Source organism: Triturus cristatus, chromosome 3_2 (genome assembly GCF_964204655.1).
Source record: "Triturus cristatus chromosome 3_2, aTriCri1.1, whole genome shotgun sequence".
NCBI classification, from domain to species: domain Eukaryota; kingdom Metazoa; phylum Chordata; class Amphibia; order Caudata; family Salamandridae; genus Triturus; species Triturus cristatus.
This window is the reverse complement of record NC_140584.1, coordinates 1,082,241,301-1,082,263,216: the sequence shown is the minus strand read 5'-3', so window position 1 is coordinate 1,082,263,216 and position 21,916 is coordinate 1,082,241,301. Positions and strand designations below refer to the sequence as shown.

Genomic DNA, 21,916 nt, shown 5'->3' with positions numbered 1-21,916 from the left:
TTCTTACCTAGGGGTCTTATTGGACGATCAAATAAAATGGGGACCATTAATCCATAGGAAAAAGGGGGATCTGGTCCGGGTGAACGCGGCCATTTTCAACTTTCATCTAAATTAGGTAAGAGATCAATTGCAGCTATGCTGAAAATGTACCAAGCAAAAAGTGTAGCTTTATCCATTTACGGTAGCAAAATTTGGGGGCATACCGTCGAAGACTTACTACAGGTGGTTGAGAACACTTTTTTGAAGCGCCTGCTGTGTGTTCTGCGTGGTCTGTCTAACCTGGTGGTCCACGAGGAACTGTGGGTAGCCTACTTAAGATACATTCTGGCACTGCGCCCCCTTTTGTTTTGGCTAAAGTGTTGGATGAATAAAGAATGAACTCTTAGCCACCTGATTTTAAAAGAGTGCATGTCCCTTGACAACGCGTTCCGAATACCATGGCTTAAATATCTCAAAAGTAGCTTTGAAGAATTAGGGCGTGCTGATTTATACTCCAATCTCGAAACTATTGTAAAAAAGGACGCGGAGATAATTAGGGAATCCTTCATTAGTTTAAGGAAACTGGAAAGGGATGAGCGGGAATTGCGGAAACAGAGTGTCTGCACATTTTTAATGCTTAAAACAACTTCATCTACCTAGGGGTCTTTATCCACCTATAAGCGGTTTTTATTGACCAGGTTTCGCCTGGATCTTTTTCACCTCATGCTTGCCAGTCCAAGAGGGTGCAGTAGAGGTCAATTGTCAGCACCCTGTGGCTGTGACGGACAGTCTCCACAGGATCTGCTACATTTTATGCTTTTTTTGTATATTCTTTGCGATACCTCGAAGGCACTTTTTAGTCCCTATTTTAAAGAGGATGAATTTCAACTGTTGAAGGCGGATTGTATATTTGTTATTATTGGCTACCTAAAAGCCACTGTGAAAACGAGGGCTTGTTTGGATAATTAGCCATTTGATTGAGGAACCAGCGAGGAGATAAATGTCTACGAGGATCAGAATACCCTGGTAGGGCAGTATTAATTTAAGGGGGATATTGCTTGACTCTGCATTGTGCACTTTATTGCAAGAGATTAACATGGGAGGTTGTGCAATGGGTTCTTATCATATTTTACCGGGCTTGTTATTTTATGAAATCATGTTTTTAATGTCATTTGGATCTCTTGCAACTTTTATGGTTTCATCTATGTGAAGCCGAATAAAATTTATTTGATTTGACATGGTTATGTTTCGTAGAAAACAATCAGAAGGTGTACATTAAAGTTACATCACAACCTGGAATTTTAAGAAATACTAATACTAGCTACTAACTCAAATGCTACTAAATATCTGTACAACAATGTTGACACAAGAGTCAAGTTTGAGACTCTGGTGGTGACAGCCATGCTATCCCTTGAGGTGCTGCATCAATTGATAGCTATTTTTCTCCAGCAAACATATGTGTACAACTCGCCAATTCAAAGAAATAGTAAATTGTCGACTCTCCTGCCAGTGGTGGTGGTTGGTTTCAGTTGTCCTTCAAGCACCTAGACACTTCAAAGTGTTTATTAGTTTAGTCACTATTAAGTGTGAGAGAACAAGAAAAGTACCTGATTTTTCTTAAACAGTAACCAAGTAATAATATAATTTTAGGCATTCATCATTCTACACCTTAACAGGAATTGGCATCCATGGCAGCCCAATTATTTATTTCACATTGATGACAACTTACTGAAATTAGGAATGTCGCTATTTTGCATACTAACCTGTTGCTTGGTGCCCTTGGTGGCTTTAACTGAATAGTGAATATCCTTCATTGCTCGTTCAATTAAACTGACTGTGTATGGTCTCTTCGTTTCAGGGTTCACACATTTGTCGGCCACAATGGAGGCAATATCTCGGAACATCTGATCTAGCTGGGTGCTTCTTTCTTTCTCAGAGACCTGCAATTCTCCTTTTGATAAAATCTAAAAACGAAATTTTATATTATTAATAAGGATTAAAGATGCCTATATGCAATATATTATGAATATGTTAATTACTGAAATGTAAATCTGAAACATTAAAGCGCAAACTAAGGCAGTCTACCATTACAATGCAACACAGAAGACTACCAATTTCATTTACAAGCAAATAACCTGGAAAAGTTACAATTCAACTCAAACAAGGACAACCTACTATAAGAATCATAGCAATAGAACCTGTGAATGTTCTAACTAAACCAGACCAAAGACTACCATAACTATGCAATCGAGAAACATGCCACAACAAATACAACACAGAAATATTTCAACGTACCCAGTCCGGGCAATGCAATCTAGACATGGGTAGTTTTAAATCATATCCAACAATGCAAAACAGAAGTGTTGCAGTTCAAGCTAGAGCTACCATAAACATTCTACATACAAATGTTGCGCCTATGAAGCAAATACACTGTCAAAACAATGTAAACCAACAAATGTTCCTCAAGCAACGCTAAAAGAGCCTAGATATATTCCAAATGTGACTATAATTTCAGGTATTCTATGTTCATGTGCAAAGGTGACACTCCCCAATAAGATCTGGTCTCCCTTTAGCACTGGCTAACCCCCCAGAGAGACAACAAACAAGCATTAGCAACGCCAAAAGAGCTGGTGTTGGCTATCTACTTTTAGCTCTGCCAATATTTGCACAGTCTGTGATTGTTTTTTGTAAAATTGTATAAGGGGATTATTTTTGTGTGTACTTGTACATTGTGCAAAGGCAGATTGTCATCACTCACAGACAGGTAAGCCAATGCTTGAAGTCGGCTGAACCACTGCCTCTGCTGTATGCTGTGGTGAGCCGAACAAAAATGTGAATTATACAGACTAATGGATGAAGAGAGTTGACTGAAAGCCCATACTAGCAAGTATATCATATATATCAAATCCAATCCAGAGATCGTCGTCACACAAACAGTCGGGCACAGACTCAGATTTATGTATGCTTTTATTTCTGAACTATTTACATGTCCATGACGCGCTTCGGCCGCCGACCGTGCACTTGCTCACATGTTTGCTGCATCATCTTTCAACTTTTTTTGTATACAACTAGTTCACCACGTGATTATTGTTGGTGTGCCCGAATTTGTGGACATTATAAACAGACTGCACGTCCCTCAGGACTTACAAAACCATTGTGATTTCTACAATATAAGAAAACTAAAAACCTTGTTTTAAATATATCTTACTGCTTAGTACACAATTAAAACATATTGTTTAGCTATTGTAATCATATGTGAAAATCATTATAAGATTTATTTGCATTGTCATATTGATCCACATTAAATGTTCTTTGATTTTTTTTTAAATGGTCTCATGAACGTATGATTTTTAAAATTTTTGCTGTAATTTTAATCTTGAGACTCGAAAACAAAACCATACAATCTTGATGTAGTTCACCAAATCACATCTAATTTATGAGTACAACTTACACATTCCAATGCTGCATAATATGATGTTAATCATATGTCCACGCTGTGACTTCCTAATTAAAGTGCTAAGTATATAAAGTGCTTATAGATAAAGTGCTAGTGCCACCTAAAATAATTTTAATAATCACGATAAAATAAAAAATATAAAGATACTTCAGCAGCTGTGTCTATACTCACTATGTGCATAGTTAAACTGCTCAATACTCTCCCCTCTACCGGACGATTGCCCATGGATATTTGGCATAATGTGGGAATGAATATCTTCCTGTATCATTACCCAACAGGTTCACAATGATCGTAGAGTATTCTTATTCAAAATGTGATTATATATAAAGGCCATTGCTAGTCAGTTGTTATGAATAATTGTGCAAATCCTCGATGATGTTAAGACCTTTTTGTGGAGTCAAGTTCTAATATGTATCGGGTTTCTAGCTGTCGTAATAGTTTTTCCGGATTGCCACCTCTTCTTAAAACCGAGATGTCATCAATAACAAAATACTTAAATTGGTTTAACTTATTATTATGAAATTGTTTAAAATGGTGAGCCACCAGATAAGAAGGGTCAGAGTTGCAATGGCCCTCAGGCGTTGTAATATTGTCAAATACACCTGGAACTTGGTATTTCCCACATACCCAAGCCTACAGGTGCATTCCAACACATATGCCACATACTCCGTTCAGCAGTTGTATAATCTTTCTAATACCACAGGTTTGTGACGAAATGGTGTGGTAACTTGGGTAGGGTTGAACTCAAATCGACATGCCCTGCATGTACTGCTTTTGTAGAACCCTTTCCTTGCCCGACAACCAGTTAGTTTTAGTAATCACTTCAGGGCTACTTCTAACAAGTCCATCTTTCATTGAATATGCTTGCTGAAACGTTATGACTGGACGTAGAGTCTGTAATTATTATTGGCAATTGTTTGTTTAGAATGGATCTAATGGCTCTCTCCTGTCTGCTAAAGGTAGTGATCAGCCACACATCTACCATATCGGTTTCACTGACATTCAAGAGATCCTGTAGTCCCTCAACCGACTCGGTCTCCCCGAATAGGAGCAATTCTCTGGGTTGCACATTTGCCTTGGTTATCGCTTAATCGATTGTTTTCTCCTTATAACCCCTCTCTCTAAATCTTTGTTTGCCCTCTAGTTAACATTGGATCAAATCACTTTCTAGGCTACATATTCTACGTAAACGTAGCATCTCCCCATACGGGATGCTGTTGATCAGGTGCTTTGGGTGAAAACTTGGTGTGTAGAATGGAATTGCCTGCAGTGGATTTACCATGTAATTTGTAGTCTAGTATGTTATTGACATAAGTTTGTACATCACAGAACCAAATGGTTGTGGCACTGATTTTAGCTGTAAATTCCAAATACATATGGTTCTCATTTAATGTGACCACATATTTTTCGGCACTCTGCTTTGTTTGGTCCCACTCCAAACAACAAAAACATGTGTGTGTGTGTGTGTGCGCACACACACACACAAATTTTTGTTTTTATCACACACATAACACACTTATTTTTAAATCAAAAGGTGGTTTATGCCATATCTAAAGAAAGAATAAAAAAGGTCAGACCTTAGATAAACAGCATTTATTTTCAGCCGAGTCAAAAACAGAGTTCTCTAAAGCAGAGTAAAACAATTAGGCTTTGAAGTTACTTCCTAAAAAGATGCTCAGGCGTACGTATTTATATAGCACCGGCATAACAAACAAAACTACAACTATGCCAAATTTTAATCAATGTAAAGCTCAACACTGTCCCTCTGACCAGCAATAATTAACCAATCATCAGTGTACTTCTCGTGCAGCATCCAGTTACATTACTTCCTTATTATTCAAGACTGGTTACTGCTACAATTAAGGAGTGAGATTTTATAGCAAGGCAGGGAGGAACAAATTATTTGGCAATTCTCCCTTTAGTTATGGCCCTTAGCAGAAAGGGGCATCCTAAACAAAAGCAAAATGAAACAAATAGAAATTTACATAATAGTAAATTAACATATTGATGCTGCTTTGCTGTAATACCATCTCAGACTGTTTTTTGATGAAGTAGTTTCTTGCTTCTTAACAGAACTGTTTCTACTGGAGACAATATCTCTACTCGCCAATAATTCTATGTGTATTTAACCCCTCTCTTCCTACTCCTAAGGACTGAAATTTACATTTCTCATTTCCCGGAAAATGCTTAAGGATACTATGCAGTGTAAATCCGGCTCACCTTTGTCCGGTACCCCAAAATTATGCATTTTCATCATCACATTGTTAACTTTCATGTCTTAGTGAGGTGTTCAATGTCATTTTTAACCTCCATACCTTAGTTTGGTGATCAGTAACCTCCTCACTGCAGGCATTGTTCCCAACCAGCTAAAACAATGCATTCTTCTTCTGTTGCTGAACCAGACATGACTAGATGAGTCTCCTCCTTTTTACCATTGTACATCCATCCTCGCCCCCATTAGCGGATTCTAAGTTCTTTAACATCTAGTAAATAATCTTGTCCTACACAAAGCTCAAGTGGGATTCTGCCCAAGTCGCAGCAAAGACGAGCCAATATTAGATGATTGGCGGATGGCATTCAAAGATGACAGTATAAGTGCCTTGACATTGCTTGATTAATCAACGGCATTTGACACGGTTGACCACCATCACTTGCCAATAAAACTTCAAGGGTTAGCTTCTTAGATGTATGCCTGTCTGATTCTCTTGCTTTTTGTCAGACTGAACTCAGTCATCCTCTGACCTTTACCCTCAAATTTGTATTTTACAATCGTTATTGTTGCTCAAGATTCTGCTTTGTTGCCCCACCTTTTTAATCTCTTGATTCTCATTCATTCCTTCAGTCTTCGGTTTTATACTATAAGGAACAACTCATGATCATAAGTTTATTTCGGATACAAAGCCATAACATATCTGACAGATATATAAAAATTAAAACCATAACAAATACATTCCCAACTATATACACTCAAGATCAGATTAAAAATACACAGAAAACTCATCTTTCACATTGGCAGTAAGTAATCTGCAGCTAACAATGCTGAGCTGATTGCTAGGGATCAATAACTGGATGGGAGAAACTGTCTCAAGCTAAACATAGATATGACAGTGGTTGTAGTAATGGGCAGCAACTATGGACTCCTGAGCTGTGGCCTTGTACTTTTTGACCGTCTACACATTCTCTGCAAGTGGTTGAATGCCTTAGTGAATCAAATGTAAACTTTAGTCCCAGTGGCACCCTCCAGTTCTTTTCAGATGCTGAAAATGCATTAACGTTTACCCATGATCAATTTGGATTGCTGCCGATTAATAGTATACGCTATGTGACTGGACTGCGCATGTGTCCAATAGCGGGAGTGTGTACAGGCTACTAGTGCTACTGGTGCCGGACATGCAGGGAGGGGAGGGCGGGGGGGTTACAGTTTTTTCTTTATATTTTGTTTGGGTTATTGGCATTGTAATGTGCGTTGATAGCTTCGAGTACTCAGGGTAGGCTGTAGTTGGGCACGGGATGAGGGACCGACAGCTGGCAGCACTCGCATTGGTTAGCAACAGGAGATTTACTTACTAAGGTTAAATTGCTCACATGATGCTTCGACACCGTAACTGTGTATTCTACTATGCTGTCTGAGACTGTATGACATTATGCCACGTATGCTTATGATATTGTATCATGTTTCGTTGTTTATTTGATTGGTTGTGTAAAATCAATAAAAAACAGATATAAAAAAAAAAAATAGTATACGCTATGTTTGGATCTTGTTTAAACATGTGATTTACCCAAGCTGGACTAAAACCTTGCTTCATCGCCCACAGTGTGTTAAAAAAAGAGCACCCATATTGGCCTCTATGGCCTCTTGATCTGCTGAGCCTCCTAATTAACACCATATCCACAGGCTTCATACCCAAGCCATAATAAGTCATGTCTCCTAGAACACAAAGCAGGAGTCGAGGCAGACTCCGGGATAATGAAGGAGATTTGGTGAAGCTCAAGCTTATGTGAAGCCACCATGCTATGATATAACTTATGCAAGTAGCCATCTTGGTTGACTGTCCACACCAAATCCCCCAGGAGGCTCTGGATTTAGCACTCTAGTCGTGCAAAGACAGTAGTACTGTTTTAAGGGTAATTTGTCTTGCTAAGTGCAGACGGTGGTGCGTCCTCTCATAAGCCTCACACCAGATACAAAATAAACAAGCATTGGCATAGCCAATAGGTCTCACCTTTGGGACCCTATAAGTAGTTAGTTATGCAGCACAATATCCGTGGTGCAACAACATCAACTGTCGCATGGCTAAACACTTATAAGGTCCCAAAGGCAAGACCTATTGGCTATGCCAATGCTTGTATTGTATTTCAATTACTCGTTGAGCTCAATTATTCGGACCGCCTTGCCGCCAAGGTTTAAGGTGGTACACAAACCTAAATTAAAAGGCTGCAAGGGCCCCTTGATTCCGCTAACAAATCAAAGTCACATATTGAAGAATGAAGCGCTGCCATCCCATGAATAGTAAGAAGGCGCTATATTACGTCTCGCGGCCTCCAGCCTGCCCTTTCTCTCACCGACTTTTCTCAACATTCCCATGAAGTGAGCATAGTTTTACACGGAATGAAGCAGTCTAGGGGAAGGAGGCCGCTGCCATGCCCTAAGAAGGCATCTGGAGACCTGGCGCACGGCAGGAGGATGGAAAAGCTGTCGCCATTAAGCCAACGAAAGCTGCTTGTTGATGTAAATCTTGGGTTTACAGGCTACCTACAGAATTGACAAAAATTGGGTCCACATTGTCCCACCTGCACGAACCCTTGGCCCATCCAGATGAAAATTCCTGGAACCGGGCACGATCACCAATAGGAAAGGGTGAATGGGGAAGGATTGGAGAAGGACTATCAGGAGATTTCGTATCGCCTGGGACTCGGTTTGAAGAAATGCTGGCTCTGCATAGTTCAGAAAGTTGGTTCTGTAGCTCATGTTCACAGGTCAGGAGGTGGTCGATGCAAAGGCACATGCGCACTGATCACAATACGTATAAAGGTCTAGGGGTTTGCTCTGTAGCTTGGGAAATCATTTTAGCATGTGTACAGGGCAGATGACCAGGTCTGCATCCCAAACTGATCTAATGCTTCCGAGATAGATTACCCTACAAAAAGGGGATCCTGCACTGGTCTGCTTATTCTGGGGTCTCGTAAGAGACACCCCCTCCTCCTCATTTCTTTACCAGGGTCCTCCTCGGGAGCAGCACAGCTTGCCTAGATCCCACCATCCAATATTCTAAATATCAAGACAATCCAGACCAGTGGCTGCGCCCAGCCTGGTGAAACACCTTTCACAGATGTGGACGTGGCTTCTGTCCAAAATAGATTTGGTGCTACAGATAATTTTTCTGGAGTCTTAAAACCTGGGCGATATGCTGTGGTGGATTTAAAAAAAAACATAAAATGTACCACTTTACAGTCTTCTTATTTATACACTGGGTAACTTTGCTAAAACTTGGATAGTTTTTCATGCTAATAATGGACTTATTTTGAATTATTTTCAAATAAACTATACACAAAACTGACGGGTAGCAAATGAAGAATATCGAACAATGACGAGTGAACTACAACTTCCCCTTTTTGTCAACACCATAACAGCTCTCATGTAACAGAAAGGCGACAGGCAGCGGAATATAAAAGAGTGTTAAAAATAGTTTGTTCCAAATTCAGTTGGCGAAGAGGAAAATAAGTTGGCTAAGGAGTAAGGAAAAAGACAAAAGAACCTTTCCTAAACTTAATTGACCACTCATACAGCAGTCTGTCACAAGGTATTTGCCCCTTTAAAAGCACAATCACCTAAATACACAATATCAACACCAGCTCAAAGACACTACTTTATAGCCACATTAAAGTGTACCTCTTAGCGCATGTTCAAATATCCTGTACATGTACTCCTTCTTCGTAAATCATCCAAATTCATTTCCAGAGACCATACTAGTAACACTCACAACAATACTAGCGACCTCGCGAAAGAAAGTGCGCTCGGCATAACAACTGCACCAGAACAGTAACGGGTCAACTCCCCTAAGCGTAGCACTGTTTTCTGGCAGGCCTGAGGGGAAGGCTTCCAAAATCCAGGACCGAGGGATCTCCCTCATAAACATTTAGTTAAACTCATGCTGCCGCCAGTGAAAAGGGCCTCCCCTTCCGTGTTGCTGTCTACTGCTCCGCTGGACCCTTCCTCATCCCCAGGGAAGGGCGGTGGGTGTTTTGTGCTGGGGCTACTGCTGCTACTGTCGGCGGTCGCCATCTTCCCCACCCGCGCCTGAGGCCGCCACAAACGTCACCGTGCTGGGAGAAGGTGGGAGGGGAAGCGGGGGCTGTAAACACCGGCACGAGCCTAAACGCCTTTGCTGAAAAGCAGACACTCAACAACGATAACTTTATTCAGCCCTGCGACTCGGACAGGGCGAGTGGGTGGGGAGATGTCAGTAGGGTTGGCACGTGGGAGCCTGACTCACACTGGACAGGAGAGGAACGGCTTCAAGGAGAGGCTGCTCCCAAGACAGGCTGACCGAGAGTGGCGGGGGGCCACTTCCTTATCCGTTTTATTTTCAATAAGAATCTGTTCACAGACCAAAAATGAAGATTGTTTTTTTAAAGATACGAATATAGGTTGGGAGTCATACTGGGGTGCTTGATGAAGTTTTAGCAAAAGTGGAAAAATATGTCTTAATGTTCGATCATGGACATTTTATTTTAGGCAAATGTACGAGGCTAAAGCAACAAGCATTGGCCGCGTGGCCGTAAAAGTAACGGCCGCGAAAGTGATCGCGATAAGCTCGCGAGTGGTGCGCACGCAGCAGTGATCGCTCTGGAAGGGAGGCAGAAGGCGGCTGCTCACGTGAACGCAAGTGCTAGGCCAGCCAAAGCGTGGGGTAGCACTTTGAAAACCCACCTACTAAATGTCTCGCAGAGCAGCGCGTGCGCTGGCTCAGGCGAGACCTAAAAAGGGAAGTGTAGCGGGGCCACAGGTGTGTACCAGGTTGAACACCTGCTGCCAAAGGGATAGATGACCGATGGCCCCTTGATCCAAGCACTGTCAAACTGAGTTTATAATAAACCAAAGAAAATAAAAGAGTTAGTACCATGTTTGGTCAACAATGGTCGAAGTTCTGTTTCTTAGGTGTTGTATCCTTTCAGATCTTGTTTGTTTAAAAAGGTTTTTAATGGTGAAATCGGATTAGATTAATCTCTGGAGCTACCCTCCGAACTACTTCAGTAGCAAATCTAGAGACCATGACCTGGACATTGTTGCAGATTAATATTCTAGGCTTAAATACTCCTTTGAACCTGCCTTGGAATGCCTGGGGTCTTCTTGGCAGAAAATCACTGCTAGACTTCACATTCAATTATGTTTTTTTTGTTTTTTTTTAATTGGGTCACAATATCAGAATGTATAAACATAATTTAAGCAGTCATATACTCATGAAAGGTCCCCCAAATATAAATACCCATCTTGTGTTTCCTTGAGCCTTTAGCAGAAAACAAACTAAATTCTAAATTATATATATTATACATTTTGGCTCGCCATACATCGAAAACAGGGGCCTCAGGTTGCAGCCAAGCTGCCGCAATACACAGACGGGAAACAGTAATAGCCAAAAACAATAGATAGCGATGTTTGTACATTGGTTTCCCAAACTCTAACTCGGGCCCAGTACCTAATAACATCATGGCTGCAGTAATTCTAATAGGTATCCAAATCATTACAGACAAAAACGTATCAATATTGGTAATATAGGAGGAGGAGCCTAGCGCGCAACCAAGATGGCCGCGTAGGTGCGAGGCTCCCGAGGACCTCCGCAACCTCCTACGATTATCCTGAAATTATCCTGTCCTGGATGAGGGGACTATGTTGGTGAACCCGAGCTGAGGTGGCACCCGTTTTCCGCTTCCGAATCGGACCTCGGACACCGGAGTGAGCACCGATTGAGGTTTGCGGCCTTCCCCTCGCCAGACCCCGGATTTGCGCTGTGGGGTGATCCAGTGACAAAGTGAACAACAGCGGCAGGCAGGGCCTGGCGACTCGCGTACCCCGCACTTTCGCACCACCTTGTCGTTTCTGCGAGGTTGGGTCGCGGAGCCCTTGGTGTTGGTGTGGTGTGGCCTTGCTGGGAGATTCTGCCTGCCTGCCGGCTGTGATCTACCCCACTGCTCTGAGGGGGCCCCCCCGGAGCTCGTGGCCCTGCTTTCCTGCCCTACATGACGTGGCTGGTGCGACTGGGAGACTGGTGGCCATGGCCACGAAACAAGATGGAGACCGGGCAAAGACCAAATCAACCCGGCGTGGCGCCGTCCATCAGGCCAACAGTATGGACCGCTATACCCTCCAGAAGGGATCTCCCGATGGACCGCGCAAGTCCCCTGAGAGCCCTCCTGATGCCCCAGACCTGCCCGCAGATCTAACTCTGCGAGATGTCATGGGCGCCATTGCCGAGATGAAGGCCTCGGTGGGCCAGCGGTTTGATACACTGGCGCAGAAGATTGACTCGGTCCTTGTGGATGTTGGCCTGGTGAGGGCCGATCTTTCCAAAACCAACGACCGAGTAGATTCTTTGGCCCACACCGCATCAGGCCTAACGACAGATGTGGCGGCCTTGCAAACAGAGGTGCGCCGGCTTAGTCAGGCGAGTGCGCTGATGGATCGACGCCTGGAGGACTCAGAGAGTCGGCACGGAGGAACAACGTCCGCATTATTGGGGTGCCCGAGGGACGCGAGGAGGCGGCGGCGGATCTCTTTGTGGAGGACCTGATTGCTACCCATCTCCAGCCACGGGGGCTGAGCAAATTCTTCGCTGTGGAAAGGGCCCACAGGGTTCCCGGGGGAAGGCCGAAGGTCGGAGCCCCTCCGAGACCTCTCATCGCCCGGATTTTCAATTTTCGGGACAGAGACGCCATCCTGCAAGCCTCCAGACTGCATGGACCGGTCAAGCTCGACAATATGGAGGTTAATTTTTATCCTGATTTCACCCCAGCGGTCCAGAAGCAAAGACTGAGCTTTCTAGGCGTCAAACGCCGTCTTCGGGACCTAAACCTCAAATACGCCATGCTTTTCCCGGCCAAGCTGCGTGTGGAGGTGGATGGTCGCACTCACTTCTTTGATCGTCCTGAAGCGGCCGGGGACTGGCTGGATACTCTGCCCGGGGATCGTGATCAGGGGGGCGGCGGCGGGGGGAGATGGCACGCTGGATCGGGACTGAGGATCTAATATTGGGCCTCACTCTGGACGAAAATGTTGCCACTTTTGATTCTGCGTCAGTTTTTGTAAGTTCCCCTCCTATGGAGGTTGTGTTGGGTCTATTGGGGGTTCTCCCTCCTCCTCTAGGGGGTTTAGTTAGTCTAACTATATATGGGGCGACAGGCACACTGCACGTTGGGGGGGCTGTTTGGGCTCATGCAGGGGTGCAGGGAGGGGGGAGTTCTGTTGGGGTGGGTGGGTGGGGATGGGGTGTTGTTCGTTTTTATCACAAGGCAAACGTATTTTTGTGTTAGTCCTAAAGTGCTCTCCGGGGGACGACTGATGGCTTCTGTACATGATGGGGGGTAGGGAACTAACTTTGTTGTCTTGGAATGTGAATGGACTGGGGGACAGGATCAAACGGGGTGTGGTCCTGCAGTTTTTGAAGCGAATCTCGCCCGATGTAGTCTTTCTGCAGGAGACACACCTTATTGGCAACTCCTTCTGCGCCATGAATCGGCGTGGCTATCGCCTAGTGGCTCACTCGGGCTTCACGTCCGGCTCAAGGGGTGTGGGCATCATGGTGAAGAACTCGCTCCCGTTGGAGCTTGATGAGGTGCTCCACGATGACAGGGGACGTTACACGGTCTTGGTGGGAAGGTTGGAGGGCAAAGTGATTGTCTTTGTGTCAGTATACATCCCACCGGGGCTGCAGTCGACCACCTTTGCGGACCTTGGGCGCCTTCTCCTTGGCCTTCCGGGGGGGCTTTTAGTTGTGGGGGGGGGGGGGATTTTAATGCGGTGGTATCTGGTACTGTGGATCGTCACCCCCCTAGGGACCTCCCCCGGGCACAGGCGTGGCTACCCGGCCTCTTGGATACATTTGGATTAGTGGACTGCTGGCGTTTAAAACACCCCACGCAGCTGCAGTACACTTTCCACTCGGGAGCCCATGGTAGTCTCTCACGACTAGACTATGTCCTTGTCCCGGCGGCTTATGTTGGGAGGGTGGGAGAGGTGCGCCATTTGCCACGGGGTATTTCGGACCACTCCCCGCTCCTACTGCACTTTGATGTCTTTCCGAGGGGTGAGGGTAGGGTGGTCCCAATCAATCCTTGGTACCTGCGCGACCCCACCATTCGCGCTGAATTGATTAAATCCCTTCAGCGATATTTTGATGAGAATGTGGGGTCTGTGCCTTCGGCTGTACCGCTATGGGAGGCCTTCAAGACAGTACTCCGAGGGGAGGCCCTATCCCTTATCTCCCACGCCCGGAGGCGCGAGCGGGAGGAGGTGACCCGGATGGAGGCTGAAATAGCCGAGTTGGAGGGTAATTTAGAAGGTGGGGTGACGGATGCCGCATTGCTTGTCCTCCAACTCAAGCAAGCGGCCTATAGGGCCCTCGTCACGGAGGCGGCCAGGGGCCTCAGTAGAGAGCAACAGGGGCGACTGTAGGATGTGGGTGATAAGGCTGGTAAACTTATAGCGTGGTTGGACAAAAAAGAGAGAGCGAATCGTGTGGTCTCGCTGATTGAGAAAACGGATGGTGTGTGTGTAACTGAGCCAGAAGAAGTTGTCTCCTGCTTCGCGGATTATTTCCGTGGGGTGTATTCCCCGGTGTCTCCCTGCTCGGAAGAGGATTCCCGTGCCCTGCTCAGTGATATCGCGCTGCCGTCCCTTTCCGGGGATGACAGGGTGTCGTTGGACGCCGCTCCCACCTCCGACGAGATCGCCCTCGCCATACGCTCGGTCGCTTCCGGCAAGGCCATGGGTCCGAATGGTCTCCCTATCGAGTTGTACAAGTTGCGACCAGATACGCTGGCACCCCACCTCCGGGCTATGTTCCTGGCGGCACACTCGGTGGGCTCCCTCCCACTGGACCAGCGTCTGGCTACAATCGTGGTCATCCACAAGGAAGGGAGACCTCGGGACCGGGTTACATCCTATCGGCCCATTTCGCTACTGAACGCTGAGCCCAAGATTCTCGCCAAGGTACTGGCCAATCGGCTGGTCGGTGTGGTGGGCAATTTGGTTCATCAGGACCAATCGGGCTTTATTCCCCATCGCAACACAGCCCTTAATCTGCGGCGTTTGCACGGTGTGCTCGCACGTGCCCCGTTCATACGGGAGCCGGCCATCTTGGCGTCCTTAGATGCCACCATGGCGTTTGACACGCTTGAGTGGCCATATATCTGGGCGATGCTTGCGAAGTTTGGATTCGGCCCAGGGTTCATCAGTTGGGTCAAATTGCTGTATTCGGGCCCATTGGCGCAGGTGGTGGTGAATGGAAGAGTGTCAGCTCCGTTCGAGCTGGGCCGGGGCACGCGGCAGGGCTGCCCCTTATCGCCGCTCCTCTTTGCACTTGCCTTGGAGCCCCTGGCGGAGTGGCTGCGGTGGGAGCCTTCCATCCGTGGTCTCCGCTGGACCCCTGAGTATGAGGACCGCGTATCCCTATACGCTGATGACATCCTCTTGTACCTAGCTTCCCCACGTAAATCACTCATAGTACTGGTTGATGTTTTGCATTCATTCGGTCGTAACTCCGGTCTGGTCATCAACTGGGCTAAATCGTGTGTGTATGTTCTCTCCGGGGAGGCTCCTATCCTCCCGCGGGGCTGTCCGATCCAGGTCGCCCCGCAGGGATTTAGGTACCTGGGTATCTTCATCACTCTGGACCCGGAGGCTCGGTATGATCGGAACTTGCTTCCCCCCCTCCAGCATCTGAAAGAGGATGTCGCGCGCTGGCGGCGTTTGCCGCTTTCGCCGCTCGGCCGGGCGGCATTGTTTAAAATGATGTCGCTGCCGCGTTTCCTGTACGCGTTGCAGAACACTATGGACCTCGTCCCGGCGCGCTACTTCCGCGAAGTGGAGAGTTTGCAGCGCCGTCTGTTCTGGGACGGGAGGCCACGTATTGCCCTGGCTAAGCTGACGCTCCCATGGTATGATGGGGGGATAGCCCTCCCGGATATTAAATGGTATTATTGGGCCTCCCAGCTAGCTGCGTTTAATCAGGGCCTATATGGGCCAGCCTTAAACCCGGCGTTTGAAATGGATAGGATGCTACTTCCAGGTGGTGACCATTATCGAGCGCTCTATTCTAGCGCGCCCGACGCTCGCCTAACGGGGCCCACGCGTGTCATGGTGCGAGTGTGGCACGCGGCCAATGCAGCTATGGGGTGGAAGGACCGTCTGACCCGGGCGTCACCACTATATGCGTCTGAGCGGTTGGGCTCCTTGTGGACCTCGAAGGGCTTTGAGCAGTGGGACTTAATAGGCATTAGCAAAGTGGGGGATCTCTGGACGAGGGGAGGATTTAAAACGTTTGAAATGCTGCAGACGGAATTTCAGTTGCAGGGCAGCGAATACTTTCGGTATTTGCAGGTCCGACATGCGCTGGGCTCCGTCTTTCCGGACGTTGCCTCCATCCCGGAGTGTTCCCCCCTGGAGGATAGAGTGCTGGACGGACACGTCCCTGACAGCACGATCTCACTGATCTACAAAAAACTGATCAACGACCGCTCAGACTTGTTGATTGCCCTTCGTGAGGCTTGGGTAGCCGATGGGCTGGAGCTGGACGACGAGGACTGGATCTCCGCGGTGGCCTCCCCGAAAGAGGTGGCCATACCGGCTCGCCTTCGCTTCGTCCAGCTCAAGATACTCCACAGGGTCTACATGACGGGGCCAAAGCTCCTGCGTATGGGCTACGCTGAGGACGGTTTGTGTAAGCGCGGGTGTGGTGCGCTGGGGACTTTTCTGCATATCTTGTGGGAGTGCCCGGAGGTGGCGGGGTTCTGGCGTGGTGTGCATGAGGTGCTGCGAGTGGTCATGCATGTGGCGCTGTTGCCCGAAGCGAGGAGATGCCTGTTGAATGTGTGGGAGCCTACCGATTACTCGGTGCCGCAGACGTGGTGGGCGACTCTGGGGTATATGGTTGCCAAGCGTGATATTGCCCAGCTGTGGGGATCCCAGAGGCCCCCGACTGTCTCGGCCTGGAAGGAACATATGGATTGGTGCATGTTTCGGGAAAAGGTGGTGTATGTGGCGAGAGGTAAACCTGCGACATGGGTGAAAGTGTGGGGCCCCTGGAACGCCTACCGCGGGGGAATCTGTGCTCCACCGTTATTGCCCGATCCGTCGCCGGCCCCGTCGCCAACTCATCCCCCCGGTACCTGGGCATTGGGTGTACCCAGCCCTAGTTCTGATCTCTCCCCCCCTCGTGAGATTCCTATGGATGGCTAGGATCCCCCCTCTAGGGGAGCACGTGCTGCTATTTCCAATTGAGGATTGCCTTGTGGGTTTGTTTGTAGTTGTTGTTCTTTAAGTTTAAAATGGAACCGTATAGTGGGGTCAGGACAGTGTGGCTCGCAACGATGTTACCTCCTGTGCATGCTCGGCCGCAGCACCATGTGTTTTATAAATGTATATCGTATGCTCCTTTCACTGCTAGCGGCCGGCCGGAAGGTTGTAGGCCCATATTTGTATATTTTTGAGTCTTGTAATAAACGGTTTCAAAAAAAAAAAAAAAAAAAAAAAATATTGGTAATATACAGTGACAACTTTCTACAAGCATAAAATATATGTAGACAATCCGCATTATCATTCCCACAACAGAAGCACTTGCCATCATACCCCCCGCTCCATTTCAACATCTTTGCAAGTGTATAATATAAATTGAAGGCAGTTTTGAAAAATTGAGCTTTCAGATTTGTTGATAATAATGTTTCGAGCCATAATAATAACCTTCTCTAAAGACACCTCATGTACACCCAAAACGTTAGCCCATTTTAAATTGTGTTACTCTAAATCATCGGGCTTAGATGATACCAAAATTTTGTAGAACACCCCAATTCTCTCCTGTCGCTTAACTGATTCAATTGATTTATGACGTACCGGTACCAAGTTTTTTTTCCTACTTAAAAAAATCCCGTATTTGGAGAAACTTAAAAAACTGCATCCTGGGTACTTTATATTGTATCGCAAAATCTGAAAAAGATAACTAGAGCCCATGCCCAACAGTTTTTTACTTTCGCCCCAAGTAATACATAGAAAATTGATGGGGCTTCTGCGACATTACTAACCTCTTCCCCGGTCAACAGTATACGCATTTTAAGTAAGAAGCACGCATAATAATAGAATGTGAAATCGGGTATTGACCAGCCCCCCTTTCTCTCGGTAGTATCAAACCGTGTAGCCCTTCTAGGTCTACCTGGGGCCCATAAAAATGTAACACATGCAGTTTGCAGTTTATGAAGTTGCTCCTTAGTCACCTCTAAGGAGACTGATCTAAAAAAATATAGTACTCTAGGTAGAATATTCATTTTTAAAATATTGCCTCTACCCACCAGTGTAAGTTGGAGACGGCCCCATCTTGCTAAGGACTCTTTAATCTTAGATAGAATATCCACCCAATTAACTTCCACTAGTTCTTTCAAAGATGCCGGTATTTTTATCCCTAAATATGTCACCGCCTTAACAGATCTGGGACCCTCGGACATCATATTGTTTGTACATAATATTTGTGTTTTTATCCTATTAAGTTTATACCCAGATATTTGTCCAAATTCCTGTGCTAACCGTTCCACTTCTACAATTGCCGTGACTGGGTCGCTGGTAGTAATAGCAATGTCATCCGCGTAAGCGAATACAGAGTGCTTGATTCGCGGACAATAAAGGGTTTCACTAAGGGGCTACTATCCAACATATTGATAAAAGGGTTAATATACAGAGCAAATAATAAAGGGGAGCAGGGACACCCCTGCCGAGTTCCTCTAGTAATCTTCACAGGTTCCGAAACCCTACCCCCAACACATATCCTAGCTACTGGTGAGTTATATAGGGCCTGTAACACTTGCATGAATCCCTGGCCAAATCCTGCATAGCCCACGAAGTTCCATAAATAATCCCATGCAACGCGGTCAAACGCTTTCTCAGCATCTAATAATATTAATCCTAAATCCCGCCCTTCCGCCTGAGCAACATCAAATAATGCTACAACTTTGTTAACATGGGCCACTGTCCCTCGAGAAGGGATAAAACCGTGCTGATGCAGAGATACCATGGGAGATATAACTTTTGCCAGTCGATTCGCCAATATTTTGGAATATATTTTACCATCACAATTAATTAATGAGATTGGTCGATAGGACCCAGGAATCTCAGGTGGTTTTCCCTTTTTTTTTTTTAAACCACAATGGTGGCTTCATCCTATGTCTTAGGCACATGATCATTTTGAGCAGCACGTATGGTCTGTAATAGCTCTTTCTTGAGATCATGAAAGAATACACTGTAAAGCTCCACAGGGAGCTTATCCGGGCCAGCAGCCTTCCCAATTGCTAAAGCATTAACTGCCGCCTCTAATTCATCCATAGTAATCACGCTATCTAACATCTCTACCGCCTTACGATCTAACTGCATAAATCCCCCTACCATCAATATATTATTCAGATCCCTCTGTGAGTTCTGCTGTGTATACAATTCTGTATAGAACTGATGGAAAATAGCCAGAATTCCCCGAGGGTCCTATGAAATTAAGCCAGAGCTGTCCTTTAAGATTCTTTCATCCGCATTTGGAGCGCCAGAAAACGTCCTACCGCCTCGCCATACTCATGACACTCTCTTTTATGTATCAAATATTTTCTAGCGTTCTCTTTATTCCACAATGTATTAACATTAGCCCGACATCGTGCAGTATCAAATTCCAACCCCGAAATATCTCTGCGCTGTGTGATCCCCTGCATTAGTTTTGACTCAGTAAGCATCAATTTTAAATCTAAATCCTTTAATTCTGCCTTAGCCATTTTTTGAGAATGAATGCCAAAACTCGTCTCTTCCCCTCTCAAACAAGCCTTAAAAGTTTTTGATAATGAATGCTTAAACTCGTCTCTTCCCCTCTCAAACAAGCCTTAAAAGTATCCCAAAGCACTGGAACAGGAACTGTATCTTTATTTTTTTCAAAAAACTCCTTAATCCATTTCCTCATATGTTCCTTAAACCCGTTGTCAAGGAGCAATTTCCTATCAAATGTAAAATTTCTTGGAGCACAATCAACCGAGAATGCAGAAATTTCCAACGCTATTGGTGCATGATCAGACGTAATCCTGGGATATATCTGGATCTGGGTCCCGACAAGCAACTCAGCTGATATGAAAAAATAATCAAGACGGACCAGTTTCTGATGAGGGAAGGAATAAAACGTATACCCCGGTATTCAAGGTTGTATAGTGTCCCATGCATCCAATAACCCATGATCTTTCAACATATCAAATAGAGCTTGGAATACTTTTCGTTTTCGGCCCAAGTATCCTTGTCTTCCCATTTGTAATTCTTTGTTAAATCAAACTAATATTAAAATCTCCGCAAAAGACTAGAGGACCTGGCCACAATGCAAGTTCAATTTTTAATTGTTCTAAAAGTAGTGGTTCATCAAGATTGGACCCATAAACATTGCAAATTGTAAACTTAGAAGTACCTAGTGCACATTCCACAATCACCCATCTCCCAAATGTATCAGCTAAAACATGCCCTGTACTTTGAATAGCAGGTTTAGCCAATATTGCCACGCCCCGCGTCATTGATGTCTGCTGTGACGCAGCAAGCAATACAAACCCCAAATCGGTCAATACAGAGCGTTTCCCCCAAGGGACATGTGTTTCTTGGATAAACAATATATCTGGGTCAATCAAGCGCAATTCCGCGGAGACTCTTTCTTTTATTATAATTATTGAGGCCACAGAAGTTAAATTAACAAATTTTCAGCCCTATAGTAGTTATAGGTAAATAAACAAAAAAGTATATTGTGAACTACCCCTTACTGACATTTTAGACACGATCATGTCATATCTTCTGTTGCCAACAGCTATTCCCAATCTGATATTGTGACATTTTCCCCCTATTTGGCCCCCTGTCCCCCCTCCTCCCCTCTCCTCCACAGCCCACCCCCACCAACAAGGCTTTAGGACTCAAGATCCTGGAGATGGAAAAAGCTTTTGATCATCCGATACCGGTGCTCGCGCCTCCTCTCGAAAGTGGAGGACAGAAAAAAAATGCCATAATTCTACAAGAGAAACCCCATTATAAGGGAACGAGATGCACTACACCATCAGCCCATACTTCCCAGACCCCTCAAAAGTGAAAGAAGAAAAAACCTTCTGCTGAGTGGGGTTTTAACCCACCCATTCCATCCCAGTAGTTACTACACCATGGACCTTATATCTTATAGGGTCTTTTAATACTCTTTTGCAGATCCTTCTGAAGAAGAAAATATAGTACGGTTCTGATATATTACCTTCAACTTAGCCGGATTCATTAAATATGCTTGCGCCCCTTTGGTCTGAAAGGTTGGAATAAGCTGGCGCAGCTGCCACCGACTCAACGGTAAAGTGGCAAAAATCAGGGCGTACAAAAAACTCAAAATCCTTCCCAGCCCTCTTTTTATCTGGCCGAGCAAGCTGAAACACATCTTCCCTAGCTAAAAAGCTATTGAAAGAAATCAAGAAAGCTCTGGGTTTGTTATTTGCCTGGCCTGAATTTGAACGGATATTAAATGGAAAACGGTGCGCGCACTCAATCTCCCTATTCCAGTCTCATCTAGTGAGCTCGGGAAATGAACCTGTGAATAAATCAAAAATAATTTAAGAGAGTCCTGTCCTTCCCGCCCCTCTGGGATCTGCAATACTCGCAGGTTTGTTCTTCGCGCGCGGTTCTCTAAGTCCGCTAGTTTCCATTGAGTATCATCTTTCATGCTCCGAAGCGATTCAGTCAAAGCTTTCTGGGCCACAAGCTCATCCTCCAAATTTGAGAGGCGAGCCTCTGCTTCACTGAATCGAACTGAAAACTCCAAGCAGGTCTTAGCCACTCTGCACACAGAATTCTGTAGCTTCCAGCAAAGGTTCTGTACCCTCTGACTTTCGATTCTTGTTTCTTCCCGATGGGACATTATCGATTGATAAATCAACGTCAGAGAAATATCTTCGACTGGTTGGCCACTGTCCGCTTATGAACCCAGCTGTTCTGGTCCAGGCTCAATACTGATGCTTTTATGCTCCATCCTCTTCCGTACTGTAAGGGGATTGCCTTCTAAGAGCTCGCAAGACTCCTCCAAATACACGCTACTATTGTCGCTGCCACCGACACAGTTTACTTGTGCAGCGAGCGTCCCCATTAAATCCTCACACGAAGAGGTGGACTGACCTGATAGTGAGAAGAAATCTCCGGATTCAACCTCTTGGGTTAAAGCTTGAGTGCCTCGATGTGTGTTGCCATCATCA

The 21,916-nt window shown here is 45.6% G+C and overlaps 1 protein-coding gene across 3 annotated transcripts in view; it reads right to left on the bottom strand.

Moving 5' to 3' along the window:
- The window catches only part of SBDS (SBDS ribosome maturation factor), a 169,047-nt gene that overhangs the window by 65,579 nt on the left and 81,552 nt on the right, over window positions 1-21,916 (bottom strand). For all 3 annotated transcript variants that reach the window (XM_085649821.1, XM_085649819.1, XM_085649820.1), the window contains exon 3: window positions 1,743-1,943. In XM_085649821.1, the coding sequence (XP_085505947.1) occupies window positions 1,743-1,943 (201 nt within the window). The remainder of the gene's footprint in view (window positions 1-1,742; window positions 1,944-21,916) is intronic.